At 44.3% G+C, this 16687-nt stretch overlaps 1 protein-coding gene across 1 annotated transcript in view; it reads right to left on the reverse strand.

Annotated features, from left to right (window-relative positions):
• CFAP46 (cilia and flagella associated protein 46) overlaps window positions 1–16687 on the reverse strand; it is a 236144-nt gene that overhangs the window by 23107 nt on the left and 196350 nt on the right. The window contains exons 52-55 of the mRNA XM_056529249.1: window positions 13703–13782; window positions 11133–11193; window positions 2036–2071; window positions 1649–1751 (exon numbers count right to left, since the gene is read on the reverse strand). Coding sequence (XP_056385224.1) covers window positions 1649–1751; window positions 2036–2071; window positions 11133–11193; window positions 13703–13782 — 280 coding nt within the window. The remainder of the gene's footprint in view (window positions 1–1648; window positions 1752–2035; window positions 2072–11132; window positions 11194–13702; window positions 13783–16687) is intronic.

Genomic DNA, 16687 nt, shown 5'->3' on the forward strand with positions numbered 1-16687 from the left:
AGGGTCGTATCATTATATCACAATTGTGATTCAGTTGTGATATATCGTGCAGCCCTAATGGTTACTATTCTGATGATCCAGTACTGGTTTCTAGTACAAAGCTATATAATAATCTTACATTTCAGACTACAACCAGAAGAACAGTTAAGACTTCACTGTATGAAAACAATTAGAGTAGTAAAGAGTGTATGGGCATTTCCTTGAGGTTATCGCATCTTACAAGTTCATTTTATATACTATGATCCAAAAACTAAAAATATCAGATACTCATGCACTCAAAAAAGTGGCATTAAGTTTGGTATTTTTCTGTAAATTTTTTAAAAGGGAGATTTATGATCAGGTGAGATCAAAGGCCTAAGAATAAAGGGTGCATATACTGTCTTACCGATCTACAATATAAAATAAATAAATAAATAAATAAATAAATAAACAACACAGCTCAGATTCCTTTTATGAAAATCTCCATGATTTATTGGGATAGTAAAGGATACAAAATAACAGGGAAAAACCAGTAACATGTTTTCCCTGTTATTTTGTATCCTGCACTATTCCCAAAAAATTGTGGAAATGTTTCTCAAGAGCAACCTGAGCTGTACCGGACTTCATTTTTTCTTTTACTATAACCTGCTGTGTGGTGCTGAGCGGTATCTCTCCAAACGCTAAAGGAGCTGATTGAACTTTCTACATTTGTCTGCCCTGAATGGATCCGTAATACTGCAATCCAGGTCCTGCTATGGGCCCAGTCTGTAACTCCATATAAAACAATAAAAAAATTGTAACATGCAATTTTATGTAAATAGTTAATGCTTCAAGGAGAAAAAATAGAATGCCTACATTGGCATAATACACAATGTAGTGGTAATATAATATAGTGATAGTGCCATACAAAGTCCATGCACACAGCTTTGCCAATAAAGGAGTTTTTTTGGCTGTAAGTGAGAATGTGTACAGGCTTCCTGTCTGGAATCCTAGTACACCAGTTGTATTAATGAGGGTGCATTCACACCACGCTTTGGGAATATGGCAGCTGGATCCAGCAGGAGAATTTAAAAACCGTCCACTGCTCTATCCCTACCACCATTCATTTAAAAGACCAGGAAGGAGTCAGATAGTGACTCTGGTCAGCTGAGTTTTGAACTATATCAGTTTTATTGTTGGACTAGAAACCGTGGCAGACCATGGTTTTCAGTCCGGCAAGAAAACCAGATACAATCCCAAAATGAGCCGTCTACCGCAGTCACAAACTGACTCAGTCTGGCTCATTCAAATGAATGGGTACAGCACAGGTCTGGCGGGAATGTGGCAGCGGCCAGGTTTTTAAATTCTTCCGCTGGATCTGCCTGCCGTATCCCCAAAAAGTGGTGTGAATGAGCCCCTACAATACTTTTATTACAACCCGAGTTCAGACAATGCTAGTAATACCTACTAGTTTTAAAATGTGTCTTTGGAAAATAATGTGAAAGTTGAACTAAACATCCCCTACATTACATGCTGAGGTGTGAAGTATTGACTGTACAAATGTCAATAAACAGTAGCCTAAAACAATTTAAAGATAACAATAAACCACATTGACTTGCTTATATTTCACATCGACTTGCGTGTATTGACACTTAAAAGCCAATTATGGTGTCCTCAGCCGAGAACCAACCTGGGCATGTGTGAACTGCCTGTAATTCCTTCCCAATTAGCAGTAAATTGCTGGCTGTATTTTACAAGAACTTCATTCATTCTATAGACTGGGCTCAGCGTTTCTGTAAAGAGACAAAAAGAATAGAAAATTGAATTTCTGAGGCCCTGTATAGCCACCGTTTCATTTTGCATGATCTAGCAAGATCTAGATATCAAAGACTTTTATGTATTTACCAACATTAGGCATTAATAGATCAATACATGAATCAATGCAGGAAAATGTATAATTGACTATGTCTTTTCAGTGAAAGAGGGAAAAGTATTGTCTGTATAGCCATCATTACAGAACAAATACACAATGTACACAATTTATACTGCTATTATAATGTTATTGTAAAGTCCTTACCGGGTTCTCTTATGTCATTGTAAGGATCGACAATATCTGATAAATAAGGTAAGGAAAACAATAGAACAACACAAAATGAATTCAACTTTTATAAGGTTGGAATCACACATGCAGGCTTGGATGCAGTTCTCTGAGCCAAAGTTATAAGAGGATCCAGCGGGAAGGAGAAATACACTGAACAATCACTCCATTAGGCGCAGCTACTATGTTAATTTCCAACCAGGGTGCCTCCGGCTGTTGCAAAACTACAAATCCCAGCATGCCCAGACAGCCTTCGGCTGCCTGGTCATGCTGGGAGTTGTAGTTTTGCAACAGCCGGAGGCACCCTGTTTGAGAAACACTGACCTACTCAGTAACAGGCTGGGTGATCCCAGCTTGCAGAAATTGGAGAACAGACTTCACAAGGTGGTGAACATTATCCATACTCCATGGCTTCTGCAGAAGCTCCGTCAGAGGGAGCAAATCTCATAACCTGTATCCTAAACATGTTCAATGGGGTTACAGTCTAGTGAATTCAGGGGCCAAGGCAGTGCTGATAATTCATTGTTGTGCTCCTCCAACCATCCCCTAGTAATCCAATCCTGATGACACAGAACATTGTCCTGTTGAAAAATGACACCGTGGTCGGGGTAGACCATGTAAGGATATGGGTGCAGAAGGTCAGCTAACGGGCCCCTACAGTGTTTCAGCATTCAAAGATTGTGGTATAATGACAAATAGTCCTAGGACACACCAGGAAAATGCTCCTCAGACCATGACACAACCACCACTGGCCTATTGAATACCAACGGTGTACCACAATAAATGGTTTCATGCTTTTTATGCCAAATGTGGAATGCACTTCAGCATGAAACGGGACTCAACACTCCAGATGACCTTCTGCCATGAGTCCAAGGTCCATGGATGTCTTTCCTTGGCCCATGTGAGGAGTTGTAGATTTGAACCCCAGTTGAGATTTGAACCCCAGTTAAAGGAGTACTCTTCTGCTAGACATCTCGCCCTTTTGAAAAATAAGATGTCTGATCGCAGAGGTCCCGCTGCTGCCCCCCCACCCCCACCCCACGATCACACACAGCACCCGACGTTCTAAATAAACACCGGGTTCCTGTGGCAGTGGTTGTGATGCCACACCCCTTTGTGACGCCATGCCACGTCTCCTCCATTCATGTCTATGGGAGGGGGGTGTCGGCCGCAGACATGAATGGAGGGCGAGTGACGTGAAATCACAAGGGGGCGTGGTTGTGATGTCACAATCAGGGCCTCAAGCTCCCAGCGTTCTGAACAAAATGTTCAGAACGCTGGAGCACCCCTTTGATGTTTGGGAACAGCCAAAAAATGCAGTTGGCACCAGTCCTCTGGGCCACAACAACCCGCAGTCAAAAATACTCATGTCAGTACACTTACACTTGACTGGCAAATATTGCCTTCTCCTGTGCAGAGGAGAGGTCAATACATTATCTAAGAGCCAAGTGTGATGCAGCCAGCACATTAGATTGTGTTATTGGTCACAAGATATCAGGCGCCGGTTGTTCCTAATGCAGTGATCGTACAGTGTATAAGCCCTACCTTTATACTGCACATTTCCTCTGAATTGACTCCTGACTTTCAATAAAAAAAAACTGCATAAAAAAACTAAGTGTGATCCAGCCTCATAAAAGTAGATTTTTTATGCTTACTAGTGTTGAGCGGCATAGGCCATATTCGAATTCGCGAATATTCGCGAATATATGGACGAATATTCGCGAATATTCGCATATTCGTAATCTTCTCGTTGTATTTTCGCATGTGTAAATATTCGCGTGTGCGAAAATTAACATATGCGAATATTCGCATATACGAAAATTAGCATATGCAAATTTTCGCATGTGCGAAAATTCACACGCCGGTCTCACACAGTAGTATTAGAGCCTACTTTACACCACACAAGCTGGAAGCAGAGAGGGATGATCACTGTAATGTGTACTGTGAAAAAAAAAATAATAATAAAAAAAATAAAAAAAACGAATATTCGTAATTACGAATATATAGCGCTATATTCGCGAATATTCGCGAATTCGCGAATATGCGATATTCGCGAATAAAATTCGAATTGCGAATATTCGCGAGCAACACTAATGCTTACCATAAAATCTCTTTCTCGGAGGATCCATTGGGGGACACAGAGACTATGGGTATATCTTATCTTGCTTCCACTAGGAGGCCAACACTAGGCAAACTAAAAGAAAGTCGGCCTACTGACTCTGAGCTAATCAGTTTAGTCCCAAAGCAGTAGGAGAGGACTGACAGAGAAGGAAAAAAACAGCAATTGTCCGAGGGAAACCACAGACAAAAATAATCGAACTACCCCCAGACAGAAAACCGAACCACAGTCACCATAACAAATGGGTGGGTGCTGTGTGCCCCAATGGAACCTCCGAGAAAAAGATATTATGGAAAGCATAAAAAATCAACTTTTCTCGGTCAGCTCCATTGGGGGACACAGAGACCGTGGGACATACCAAAGAAATCCACGGGGAGGGAGAGGACTCAAGCAAATCAGGCGGAAGGCTGAGCCACAGTCGCCTGCAACATCTTGCGACCAAAGCTGGCGTCAGCAGACGCAAAATTGGGCACCTGGTAAAATGTGGTGAAAGTGTGCAAGGATGACCAGGTGGCCGCCTTACAGACTTGTAAGCCCTATTACGGAGAGACCCCAATGGAACCAGTGGAATGAGCTTTGACCCGGAAAGGAAGAGTTTTCCCTCTGAAGTGGTAAGCTTCCGATATGGCCGAACGCATTTACCGCAAAATGGTCACCTTTGAAGCTGGAATTCCCTTAGGACGACCATCCGGAAGGACAAAGAAGGAGTCACACTGATGGAAAGGAAAAGTGACCGAAAGGTAGATCAAAACAGCCCAAACCACGTCAAGACAATGAAGCAAGCACTCCTTGGGAAGAGAGGGAGCTGTGCAAAAAAGATGGGAGGACGAGTTCATCATTCAGGTGAAAAGAAGAGACCAACTTAGGTAAAAAGGAGGGGGTTGGTCAAAAAATGACCTTGCCCTGGTACAGGATTAGAAAAGGGGAATGGCAGAAGAGAGCTGCCAACTCAGAAAACCTTCCGATGGAAGTGACTGCAATAAGGAAAGCCACCTTCCAGGAAAGGACACGAAGAGAGACGTGGAGGAGTGGGGAATCTGTACGGCAGAGCTGCATGAGCTATGCCCTGCAGAAAAGCGTGCATGTGAGGGTTGGACGCTAGGGGACGCTGAAAGAGAATAGAGAGAGCCGACACCTGACCCTTAAGAGAACTGATGGGCCAAGCGCGGAAGGGAAAAAACGACTGGTGAGAAAGATTGAGGCTCACACCATAGAAAATACGCCCACCAAGTACGGTGATAAATCTTTGCAGAAGAAGGCTTACGAGCCCAGATCATTGTGTGGATCACCTGGGGAGAAAAACCCCGGGCCCTTAGAACCGCTGTTTCAACTGCCACGCTGTCAAATGCATCAAAGGTAAATTGGGGTGGCAAAGGGAACCTTGAGAAAGCAGGTCGGGACGAACTGGAAGACGCAGTGGTACATCGGCCACGAGGCGAATTACGTTGGCGTACCAAGCGCGTCTGGGCCAATATAGGGCCACGAGAATGGTGTAGATGCCCTCCGCTTTGAGCTTCCTCACAACTCTTGAAATGAGAGGAAGAGGAGGGAGGAGATAGGGGAGAACGAAGTGTGACCAGGAGATCACTAGTGCGTCCACGGCTAGGGCCTGAGGGTCGCGGGACTTTGCACTCCAGTGGTTGCAGATTTCCGGAAACACCTCCGGATGAAGGGACCACTCGCCAGGGTCGGCTGAGGAAATCCGCCTCCCAATTGTCCACCCCCGGTATGTGAATCGCTGAGATGGAGGGAACTCGGCATTCCGCCCAGAGCAGAATTCTGGAGACTTCAGTCATTGCCGAGCGGCTGCGAGTGCCCCCCTGGCGATTAACCTCTTAAGGACCAAGGACGTACCGGTACGTCCTGAGTCCTTTCCCTTTCTATAACGCGGGGCAACGACGTGGCCCCGCATCATAGCGGGTCGGGCCCAGCCGGGCAACGGCCGGGACCCGTGGCTAAAAGCGCGCAGCACTGATTGGGGTGCCGCACGCTATTAACCCTTTAGACACGGCGTTCAAAGTTGAACGCTGCGTCTAAAGTGAAAGTAAATCACTGCCGGTTAGCTCAGGGGTATGTTCGGGGTCGCAGCGGCAAAATTGCAGCATCCCGAACAGCTGTAGGACACGAGGAGGGTCTCCTACCTTGCCTCCTGGTGTCCGATCGCCGAATGACTGCTCAGTGCCTGAGATCCAGGCATGAGCATTCAAGCGGCAGAATCATTGATCACTGGTTTCCTATGAGAAACGAGTGATCAGTGTAAAAGATCAGTGTGTGCAGTGCTATAGCCCCCTATAGGAGCTATAACACTGCAAAAAAAAAGTGAAAAAAAGTGAATAAAGATCATTTAACACCTCCCCTAATAAAAGTTTGAATCACCCCCCTTTTCCCATTTAAAAAAAAAAAGTGTAAATAAAAATAAACATATGTGGTATCACCGCGTGCGGAAATGTCCGAGTTATAAAAATGTATTATTAACTAAACTGCACAGTTAATGGCGTACGCGCAAAAAAATTCCAAAGTCCAAAATTGTGTATTTTTTGGTCACTTTTTATATCATGAAAAAATGAATAAAAAGCGATCAACAAGTCCGAACAATACAAAAATGGTACCGCTAAAAATTTCAGATCACGGTGCAAAATGAGCCCTCATACTGCCCCATATGCGGAAAAATAAAAAAGTTATAGGGGTGACAAGATGACAATTTTAAACGTATACATTTTCCTGCATGTAGTTATGATTTTTTTCAGAAGTATGACAAAATCAAACTACATAAGTAGGGTATCATTTTAACCGTAAGGACCTACAGAATAAAGGGAATTTGTCATTTTTATCGAAAAATGTACTGCGTTGAAACAAAAGCCCCCAAAAGTTAGAAAAATTGCGTTTTTTTCAATTTTGTCTCACAATGATTTTTGGGTAAAATGACTGACATCATTACAAAGTAGAATTGGCGGCGCAAAAAAATAAGCCATGATATGGATTTTTAGGTGCCAAATTGAAAGGGTTATGATTTTTCAAAGGTAAGGAGGAAAAAATTAAAGTGCAAAAATGGAAAACCCCTGGTCCTTAAGGGGTTAATATACGCCACAGCTGTGGCATTGTCCGACTGGACACGAACAGGATGGTCCTGGAGAATCCTCTCCCAATAGAGGAGACAAAGGAAAATCGCCTGGAGTTCCAGAATGTTGATGGAGAGGAGAGCTTCCTGAGAGAACCAACGGCCCTGGACCGTCCGATCCCGGAAGACTCCGAAGGGGCACCAGACAAAATGCTCTGGCTGAGCTGGGAGGCCCAAACAGTTAAGGCTTCGGACACCCAAGCAGAAGCGAAAGCGGGAAGCAAGTATGAACCCGCCACTTCAAAGGCAAATTTGGCCAGATTCTCAATCCTCTTGTCCGCCGGATCCTTAAAGGATGCCACATCCGCCAATGGCAGGGTAGTAGATTTTGACAGTCTGTAAATGTAGAGAGAAAAGGAGACCGGCGGAGGGGCGCCTAGTGTATTACCACATTTATAAAAACATTTATAAAACAAACAGGTGGGCATAGGTCGCCTTTAGGTAATGGGTGCTCACCTCGAACAAGTAGAAATGAGTATGAACCCACTAAGCAGGGTTACACTGCTGAATACAGCTGCTGAGCCAAGGGATCAGGAGATGACTTGCCAGTCCTGGAGGAAGTCACGTAGAAGGATGAAAAAGAACCCTTTTGAGATGGCGCTGCTGGTTTATAGTATTTATATGAAGGATCAGACCAGAGAAGTTACGTGCACAGATTGCATTCAATCATTTTGTTGAGCCCTCGGGGGACCAGGGTTTGGAGGGAGGGAATCCAATAGTTCTCCCTGCGTCTCAACATGCTGTACCTGTGGGAAACTTCTTTGTTGACATGCTCAATGGGTGTAGCAATGATGAGGCTGAAGTCACATGCATGAAATTGAGCCATGTGGCGGGACACGCTGTGTAGGAGGAACCCGTTGGTGGTATTGCTCCGGTGTTTGTTGATACGCTCCCTAAACCACAGTTTGGTGCATCCCACATACTGGAGTCCCCATGGCCATTGTAGAAGGTAGATCACATATTGTGAACTGTAATCAAGTCGGGATTTGATGGTGGTGGAGGTGAAATAACTGCATTTGTGGGTGATAATGGAGCAACACTAAAATCTAGAGAGTTCACATTAGTAGTGGCCAGGAAGTTGAAGGAGGACAACTGGGTGTTGCTAGATTTGAGTTTACTAGGAGCTACCAGGTTCCGTATGGTTCTTATGAAGATCAGAGATGGTTTGGTGGGTAGGAGTGGACCTAAATACTGGTCTTTCAATAGGATAGGCTAGTGGTCTAGCAGGATTTTCTTGATGGCAGCATATTCTTGACTATAGGTGGTGATGAAATTCAGAGACCTGTCACGATTCGGAATGGTGGCGGTAGGTTTGGGTAACAGACATTTTGAATCAAGGCATGTGCTCTGTTTTAGGAGGATTGTACGAGGGTAGGAGAATAGCCCTTGGCTTTGAATCTTGACTTAAGAATCTTACTTTGGGCTATGTAGTCTCCTTCTCCAATGCAGTTACTTATTATGATCTTGAATTGGCCGTAGGGCACATTGCATAGCCACTTTTTGTAGTGTCCACTATCAAAGTTCAGGTAGCTATTGCTGTCTACCCATTTGAAATAAGTCTTGGTAGACAAGGAGCTGCTATTATTGTTTAACATCAAGGAATTCTGCAAAGTCGTTGAAGATCGCCAGGGTAAAGTGCAGTGACCAAGTGTTGTTGTTAAGATTAGTCATAAATTCATCCAGGGACAGTCGATCACCTTTCCAGATGAAGAAGATGTCGTCTATATATCGATGGTAGTACATGCAGTTGTTGAACAAGTGGTGGGTATACCAGATGTGCATCTCTTCGAACATGCCCACAAAAAAGTTAGCAAGGCTAGGGGCCACTTTGGACCCCATAGCAGTGCCTTTATGCTGTACATAGATTTGGTCGAGAAACTCAAAATAACTGTGGGTTATTATGTATCCTTTCTGTGCTGGAGGCATGTCGGGGTCTCTGGTAAGAAAGAAGGAAACGGATTTGATGCCCAACACATGGTCAATGACAGTATATAGTGGGGAGATATCCATAGTGACTAGTGTATAGCCCGGTGGCCATTTGAACTGGAGAATGTATTTGTGTATTTGATGAAATCTGTTGTATCTTTGAGATGGGAACAGAGACTGGTGACGTGTTTCTTTAATAGTAAATAAATGTAATGTGACAAGTTTGAGGAAATGGAGTTGATGCCAGAGATAATGGGGCAAATTCAGCATGAGAACTGAATACCTTAGGAGAGTGACGGGAACGGAGGAAGGAAACTTCTGGAGCTGGGTCCGAAGTTTCGGGGTCCTCTAGGCGAAAGGTGTCCCTGATGGCTGACATCAAGCTGTCCACCAGATCAGAAGCGGGTGGAAGCAGCCTTAGATAAAGGCGAGGCAGGCCAGGGACGGTGAGCCGGGGATCTTGGACGGTGACCAGGGGAGCGGCCCCTAGAACGAGGGTACTGCCGAGGTGCAGGGGAGGAGGAGTGAGACCCACCCATGGGGGAATGCCCTGTCCCGAGCTTGGTGTTGTCAGAGGCCAACACCTTAGGGCGCTTGTGAGAGCGCTTGAAAGGAGGGTCAGGAGAGACTGATCAAGTCTCCCAGGAGGGTAGGTGCAAGGAAGATCGTTTCCAAGACCATAACCACGGAACAGGAGACCCGTGCCAGGTCAGAAATCAACTGAGAAGAGACCCATTCCGGCGGGGAAGCAGAACCCGCATGTTCCGGAGGAACATCCTGGGTTGAAGGCCCCAAAGGGCTGGGGGGTGCAGTAGAGCAGGCGGAACAGGTGGATTCAGCAGAACCACCAGGCATTTTGGTTTTGCAGCCAACACAAGAGAAATAAATGACTAGGTCTGCAGTCACCATTCTGTGGGGGGGGGGGGGGGGGGGGTCGGAAATAGGAGCCAAAAAATGGAGAAGTCAGCAGAAAAAAAATTGAGCAATCTCGCCCAGATCCTGTGTCCCGCAGATGGAGAAGCAGGCTGCAGCTGTGGGGAGCCATCACTCAGTTCAGGTAGGAGAAGCAGGCTGCAGCTGTAAGGAGCAGCCACTCAGTCCAGTTAGGAGATGAGAGAGTGGGAGACAGAGAGAGGCTGAGCCACCTTTAAGGAGAGCCAGCATGGTCCTCCAAGAAGTTAATTGGAGGAGAGGCACCTGGAGAATGACCCCCTTAGCATGCACACCGCACTGATAGGAGGCCAGTGGCCCCCAGTGCACTAAGATATGACAGGTCAGTGGGGGAGAAGGGGTGCGGGAGTCCCGCCGCAAACGCTAAGGAACGGGGGGAGGGCGGAGTCATATGCCGGCGAGTAGGCCGCAGCCCCAGCCTAATTTTAATGAGTCCCCACGGTGTCGGCCATCCCGCTCGTGGAGACCGCCGAAACGAAAGCAACACCACTGGCCGTGTGCTACAGAGCAGTTGGCATGAGTTGAGGGAGCACCAAGGTACAACCCCAAGTGCTGGCCGGTGCTGAGAAGGGGTTAATATTGCACACTCTACTCTGCCTGTGCCCCTTTCATCGCATATGGGGAACAGTTTGCCTAGTGTCAGCCTCCTAGTAGCAGCAAGATAAGATATATGGGGCCTTTAAAGAAAGGGTGCCAAGCCCTGGCTTTTCTCATCCTTTCTGCTGCTTGGTGGAACAAAGTCTGCACAGTAATATCTTTTTCAGAAATTAGGGAGGTTGAAAGATGGGACAAAGAGGGAAGAGGGGGAAGTAAACCACAGGATCTTTATTCCTGGATGGTAAACCATAGCATGATCACATCAAAGTTAAAAATGGGAGAGGGCTACCCATTTGATATGGGGTCCCCCTCCAGAATATGTACCACTGGGTATATCTATGCAAAAACATCTTGCTAAAGGATACATTTAAAGCAATGGGTATCCACTGGCATACAGTTCGCTGGCAAAACACGATTAATAGGCACCTACAAAAAAAGACAAAAAACGGGACACTGTCATATAAAGCTCATTCATCAAATTAACATACTATTCAGAATTTATCTCTTATCATAGTTTTTGACTAACTCTTTGTGCAACTGAAACAAATGGAACCGATATACAGAGTTTACACTGTTAGTTCTCATTGTGCATCTGGGCTACGATATGCAGGTTTATATGGAAAGAAAAAACAGACAGTGGTGGCGCTATCCTTGTGCCGTTACCAAGGGCAACACAATAACAGTTTCCACTTTGTAAAATGCGCAAGTACCTGGACGTGTTGGGCTCAAAACTCAACACCTTTTTGCGCATAAAAAGGAGTAGTTGCGAGGCAGCCAGGACCCGGTTCCATAGATGCAGGGATTTTGCAGAAAAGACTTGGTTCCGTTGGAAGGCTCGAACGGAGAGGTAAAAACGAGTTTTCCTAAGGGCGCACACCACTACGGTAGGTTAAAACCGCGGACATCAATAGTAAAACGGCTTTATTGACATATGGATGACACGTTTCGAGAGGGCAGCTCTCTTTAGCAAGTCATGACTTGATAAATAGAGCTGCGCTATTGAAACGTGTCGTCTATGTTAATAAAGCCATTTTATTATTTTACTATTGATGTCCGCGGTTTTAACCTACCGTAGCGGTGTGCGCCCTTAGGAAAACCTGTTTTTACCTCTCCGTTGGAGCCTTCCAACAAAACCAAGTCTTCTTCTGGGCTACGATATGGGCTTCCCTACCTCACTGTAGGAATGCATTTCCCTTACGTACTAATCCATACAGGGGTATTATGACAGAATGTCTGAAAATTGTTACAACTTCCAGTTGCAGTAAAAAGAGCTAGTTTTAGAATATGTTTCTGGGTACAGGACTGTGTTGTCACAAGCCCACTAAGCCAGTAGCAGAGGCAGGAAAGGATCAGTAGGAGAGGCAGGATACCGCTGCGGCTGCTGATTGAATGAGTATATATATTGAGAATAACCAGAAGGGTAGTGTACAGTGGACAGTGTAAAGTTGATATCTATTTTAACGGTGGCAGCGCAAGCAAGAAAGGTGAAGAGAGTGTGTTTTTTTTTATTACTTTATTATTTAATAATTACTTGTTACCATGAAAATGCTATCTAATCTATGAGCACCATATGTTGATAGGGGTCTACTATGCTCCGGGGCCCCAATGACTTTCTTCACTTCTGCTTATTCTCTTGACTGACACACAGCTCGCCTGCCCATGGCAGCCCTGCGTAGAGGGCTGGAGCAGGCCCCACCTCTACAGTTGTCCTGGACTTCTTACAAAATCCTTTTTGTGGATATTAACTACCCAAAACTTACACCAAAGTATGCATGGATTATACTTTTGAAGCCCGATTGGACTTGAACTATGTGGGCAGCTTTACAAGTGTTTAATACATGAAAGATGCACTTTAAAATAGAAAGAGCAGGGATTTTAGTCATTAAAGAGGTACTCCACTGGGCAGCGTTCGGAAGTAAATGTTCTGAACGCTGATTTCACGCTGCGGGGGTCAGCCATGCCCCTCGTGACATCCTTGTCACGCCCCCTCAATGCAAGTCTATGGGAGGAGGCGTGACGGCCAACTTCCGAACGCTGCCCAGTTGAGTACCCCTTTAAGTTACAGGTTATACTGAATTTTCTCCTACACAATTATACAGGTATATTAATTTGTTGCTGCTCTATAACATAATGCAGATGAATTATTAGATAGCAACATGGCTGCTTTCTAGCAAGACACCTGTCCATGGGTTCTGTCTGGTGTTACTCAGCTGCACTGAAATTAAAGGGGTTGTGCATGACAACGTATTTATCCTCAGGATAGGTAATAAGCGCCTGACCAGCAGGGTTCCACTGCCTATAGTCCTATAGAGTTTGACTAGTGTGGCAAGGCACTCCCTTCAAACAGCTCCGGACCCTCAATATCATGATCAAGGGGGTGATGAGGGAGAACCGTTCACTAAACATACACTTAATTTTTATCCTGAGGATGGGTGATAAGTTTTAATTATGCTAACTCAGAATGAGATGCAATGGCACAGATGGACAACCAGCATTGTGATTATTTTAAAAGCTAGCTGCCATATTTTTCTAATCCTATACCACCCTTTTACTTAATATGATACATTGAGGCAAGTATGACCGGATCACCCAATGTACATCCATCCTTTTAGTTCCGGTTTGACAATTGCTTTCAGAGAACAATGATTGTTTCTGTGTATTGCTGATTACAACAGTAAAAAACTCAAGATAAAGCCTGGGTTCTGTGACCCTGGATATAATTAAAACAATAAAGCGGCCAATGCTATAATTGAAATTTATTAATGGACAGGGAACCTCATCTCTGCTGAACATCCTGATCTCTTCTAAGATGATGAAAGTTCAGCCGGTTGATGTGTTCAGGAACAAAGGCCATGGTTTCTTCATCAATCACTTTGGTGTCACATGTCAGCAGTTTTTACACCATATATATATTGATATAAAGTGGTATTCTCACTGTTTTTATATTCTTTTTCTGCTCCCCTCTCTGTTTGGATTCTTTTGCACTCTTTACATCTCTCTTTCCTTCGGCATCATCTGGAAGACATTCAACACAGAGAATAAGTCAGTAAATGGTTTCTTTATGTCAACACATCCAGTATAGTCATTCATTGTTAATATCCATCACATGAAAAGCCTAAGCTGACAAATAAAAGGATTGATCAGACACTGCTGTGCTTTCATGAAGGAGACACAAAACACATATATGTATCCATACATGCTGGTTTCAATCAATAAACCTGCTGTAAAACTACCTTGCTACCATTAAAGATGTACATCTACAGATACAAGGAAACTGGTGTATTATGTCAGTTAACAACAAAAAAATCTGAATGCGTTAAAATAACAATTTAGTTTAATTGGTTTTTATACTTCTGTTATTCCGAGCTTGAGAATTCTTTATATTTCTAGTATTTCCCCGCTTTCAAATCAGATTTGTTTAAATTCCATTGCAATTCTACTCAAAAACAATTAAAGCATTCCTAAGAATTTTTCTCGATCCATCCTTTTTTTCCAGCTATCGCTCCATCACACTGCCCCCAGTTCTGTCAAAACTCTTTGAACAACATAGCCACTTCGAACGGTCCTTCCACTTGTCCAACTCACTTTTCGCCTGTCTACCCTAACCAAAGTGATCAATGATTGGCCACTGGCAAGCGTTCAGAACATTTAGTTCCGAATGCTGTGTGCAAGCTGCTGGAGTAGACCACGCTCCCTCAATGCAAGTCTATGGGAGGGGGCAACATTTCTGCTGTGTGAATATACTCAACATGGAGAAAACTGCACTGATCAATTTTCCTCTATCACTCTAAACCTCCTCCTCTCCATGTACTATTTATAAATTATATTTGCCACTTTTGACACTTCCTTAAAGGGGTACTCCACTGGCCAGTGATTCGGCTGCATTTGGAACATTTAGTGCTGTGTGCATGCTCCAGGGGTCGGCTATGCCCCCTCGTGACATCAGGTCATGCCCCCTCAATGAAAGTCTATGGGAGTGGGAATGGTGGCCGCCACACTCCCTCATAGACTGGCATTGAGGGGGCGTGGCATCACGAGGGGGCGTGACTGACCCATCGCAGCGAGCGCACAGTGTTCAGAACTAAATGTTCCGAACGCAGCCGGGACACTGGCCAGTGGAGTATCCCTTTAAGTACTCTGCCTTTACATAAGCTTTGTGCCACCCTTTTTTTCACAAACCTAAACCCACAAATCCATTTCCACTTTCTGTCATATGCGCTTAAAGTGTTCACATGGATCTTCTGTCAGATAGTGTTGGTATATGTCAGTAAAACACAAAAAAATTAAGTTTGAAATAGTGTAGTAAACCAAGCTATACCATATGTCGGGATCCTTAAAAAAACACGCATATGTCAAATGAATTCTATATTAGCCTGTGGGTAATAATTGTCAAAATACTACATTTGTATCCAAATAACAGGATCCTTGGGATGCCTCAGTAATTTATGTTATGCCAAATATTTCAGCTCACTCCTGCGTGTACGCCCCGACTGGATTTGGACACATCCACATAATATGCAAAAGGAAGAGAATGTCCGGTGCTGACTTGTGAAAAAGGAACTTCTTTATTATTAAAGCATAATAGTTGCCATGGGAAACAACAAGGATTCAAGCAATGTGATGCATTTCGGTCCGTAGGGTCTTAGTCATACCTAACTAGTCATACCTGACTAAGGCCCTACGGGCCAAAATGCATCACATTACTTGAATCCTTGTTTCCCATGGCAACTATTATGCTTTAATAATAAGTTCCTCTTTCACGAGTCAGCGCTGGACATTCTCTTCCTCAGTCGTTTATGGAAACCATTACTAGAGCTTCCCAAGGCAAAAATGCAAATAACTCTTTCCTCTCCTTCTTCTAAGATTCTTTCAAAGCGGTAGTAAATTAACTTTTTCTCATTTTTATGCCAATCTGAGCCCTTACACAAAAATGTTGTGGGGCTGGTCGACCCTTTTTAAATGTGCATTGGGTGACTGTCAGCAGTACCATCCCTCTGGAGGGAGCTTCTTCAGGAATTATTTTTAGGAATAGGCAAAGTATACCCCTATAGGCATTTTTAGTAGGATAGGTTGTAGCACTCTGCCAGAGGTGTATGTGGTGAGTCCTCACAATGTATACCTTTGGAGGAAGGTCAAAATATAATGTAAATGTGGCCTTACAGGGATGGGGAGAATGCTGTAAACACTTCCTATAACTATCAATAAGCTTCTTACACCTCTCAGCCAGAATGTTGGACCACTCTTCCTTTGCAAACAGCTCTCTCTTATTGGAAGGGCGCCTTTTCCCAACAGCAATTTTAAGCTCTCTCCACAGGTGTTCAATGGGATTTAGATCTGGATCCATTGCTGGCCACTACAGAACTCTCCAGCACTTTGTTGCCATCCATTTCTGGATGCTTTTTGATGTATGTTTGGGATCATTGTCCTGCTGGAAGACCCAACATCTCGAAAGCAAACCCAGCTTTCTGACACTGAGCTGTACAGTGCGACCCAAAATCCGTAGGTAATCCGCAGATTTCATGATGCCTTGCACACATTCAAGGCACCCAGTGCCAGAGGCAGCAAAACAGCCCCAAACATCATTGAAACTCCACCATATTTCACTGTAGGTACTGTGTTTTTTTCTTTGTAGGCCTCATTCCGTTTTTGGTAAACAGTAGAATGATGTGCTTTACCAAAAAGCTCTATCTTGGTCTCATCTGTCCACAAGACATTTTCCCAGAAGGATTTTGGCATACTCAAGTTCATTTTGGCAAAATCTAGTCTTGCTTTTTTATGTCTCTGTGTCAGCAGTGGGGTCCTCCTGGGTCTCCTGCCATAGCGTTTCATTTCATTTAAATGTCGACGGATAGTTCGCACTAACACTGATGCTTCCTGAGCCTGCATGACAGCTTCAATATCTTTGGAACTTGTTTGGGGC

Source organism: Hyla sarda, chromosome 7 (assembly GCF_029499605.1).
Source record: "Hyla sarda isolate aHylSar1 chromosome 7, aHylSar1.hap1, whole genome shotgun sequence".
NCBI lineage: Eukaryota > Metazoa > Chordata > Amphibia > Anura > Hylidae > Hyla > Hyla sarda.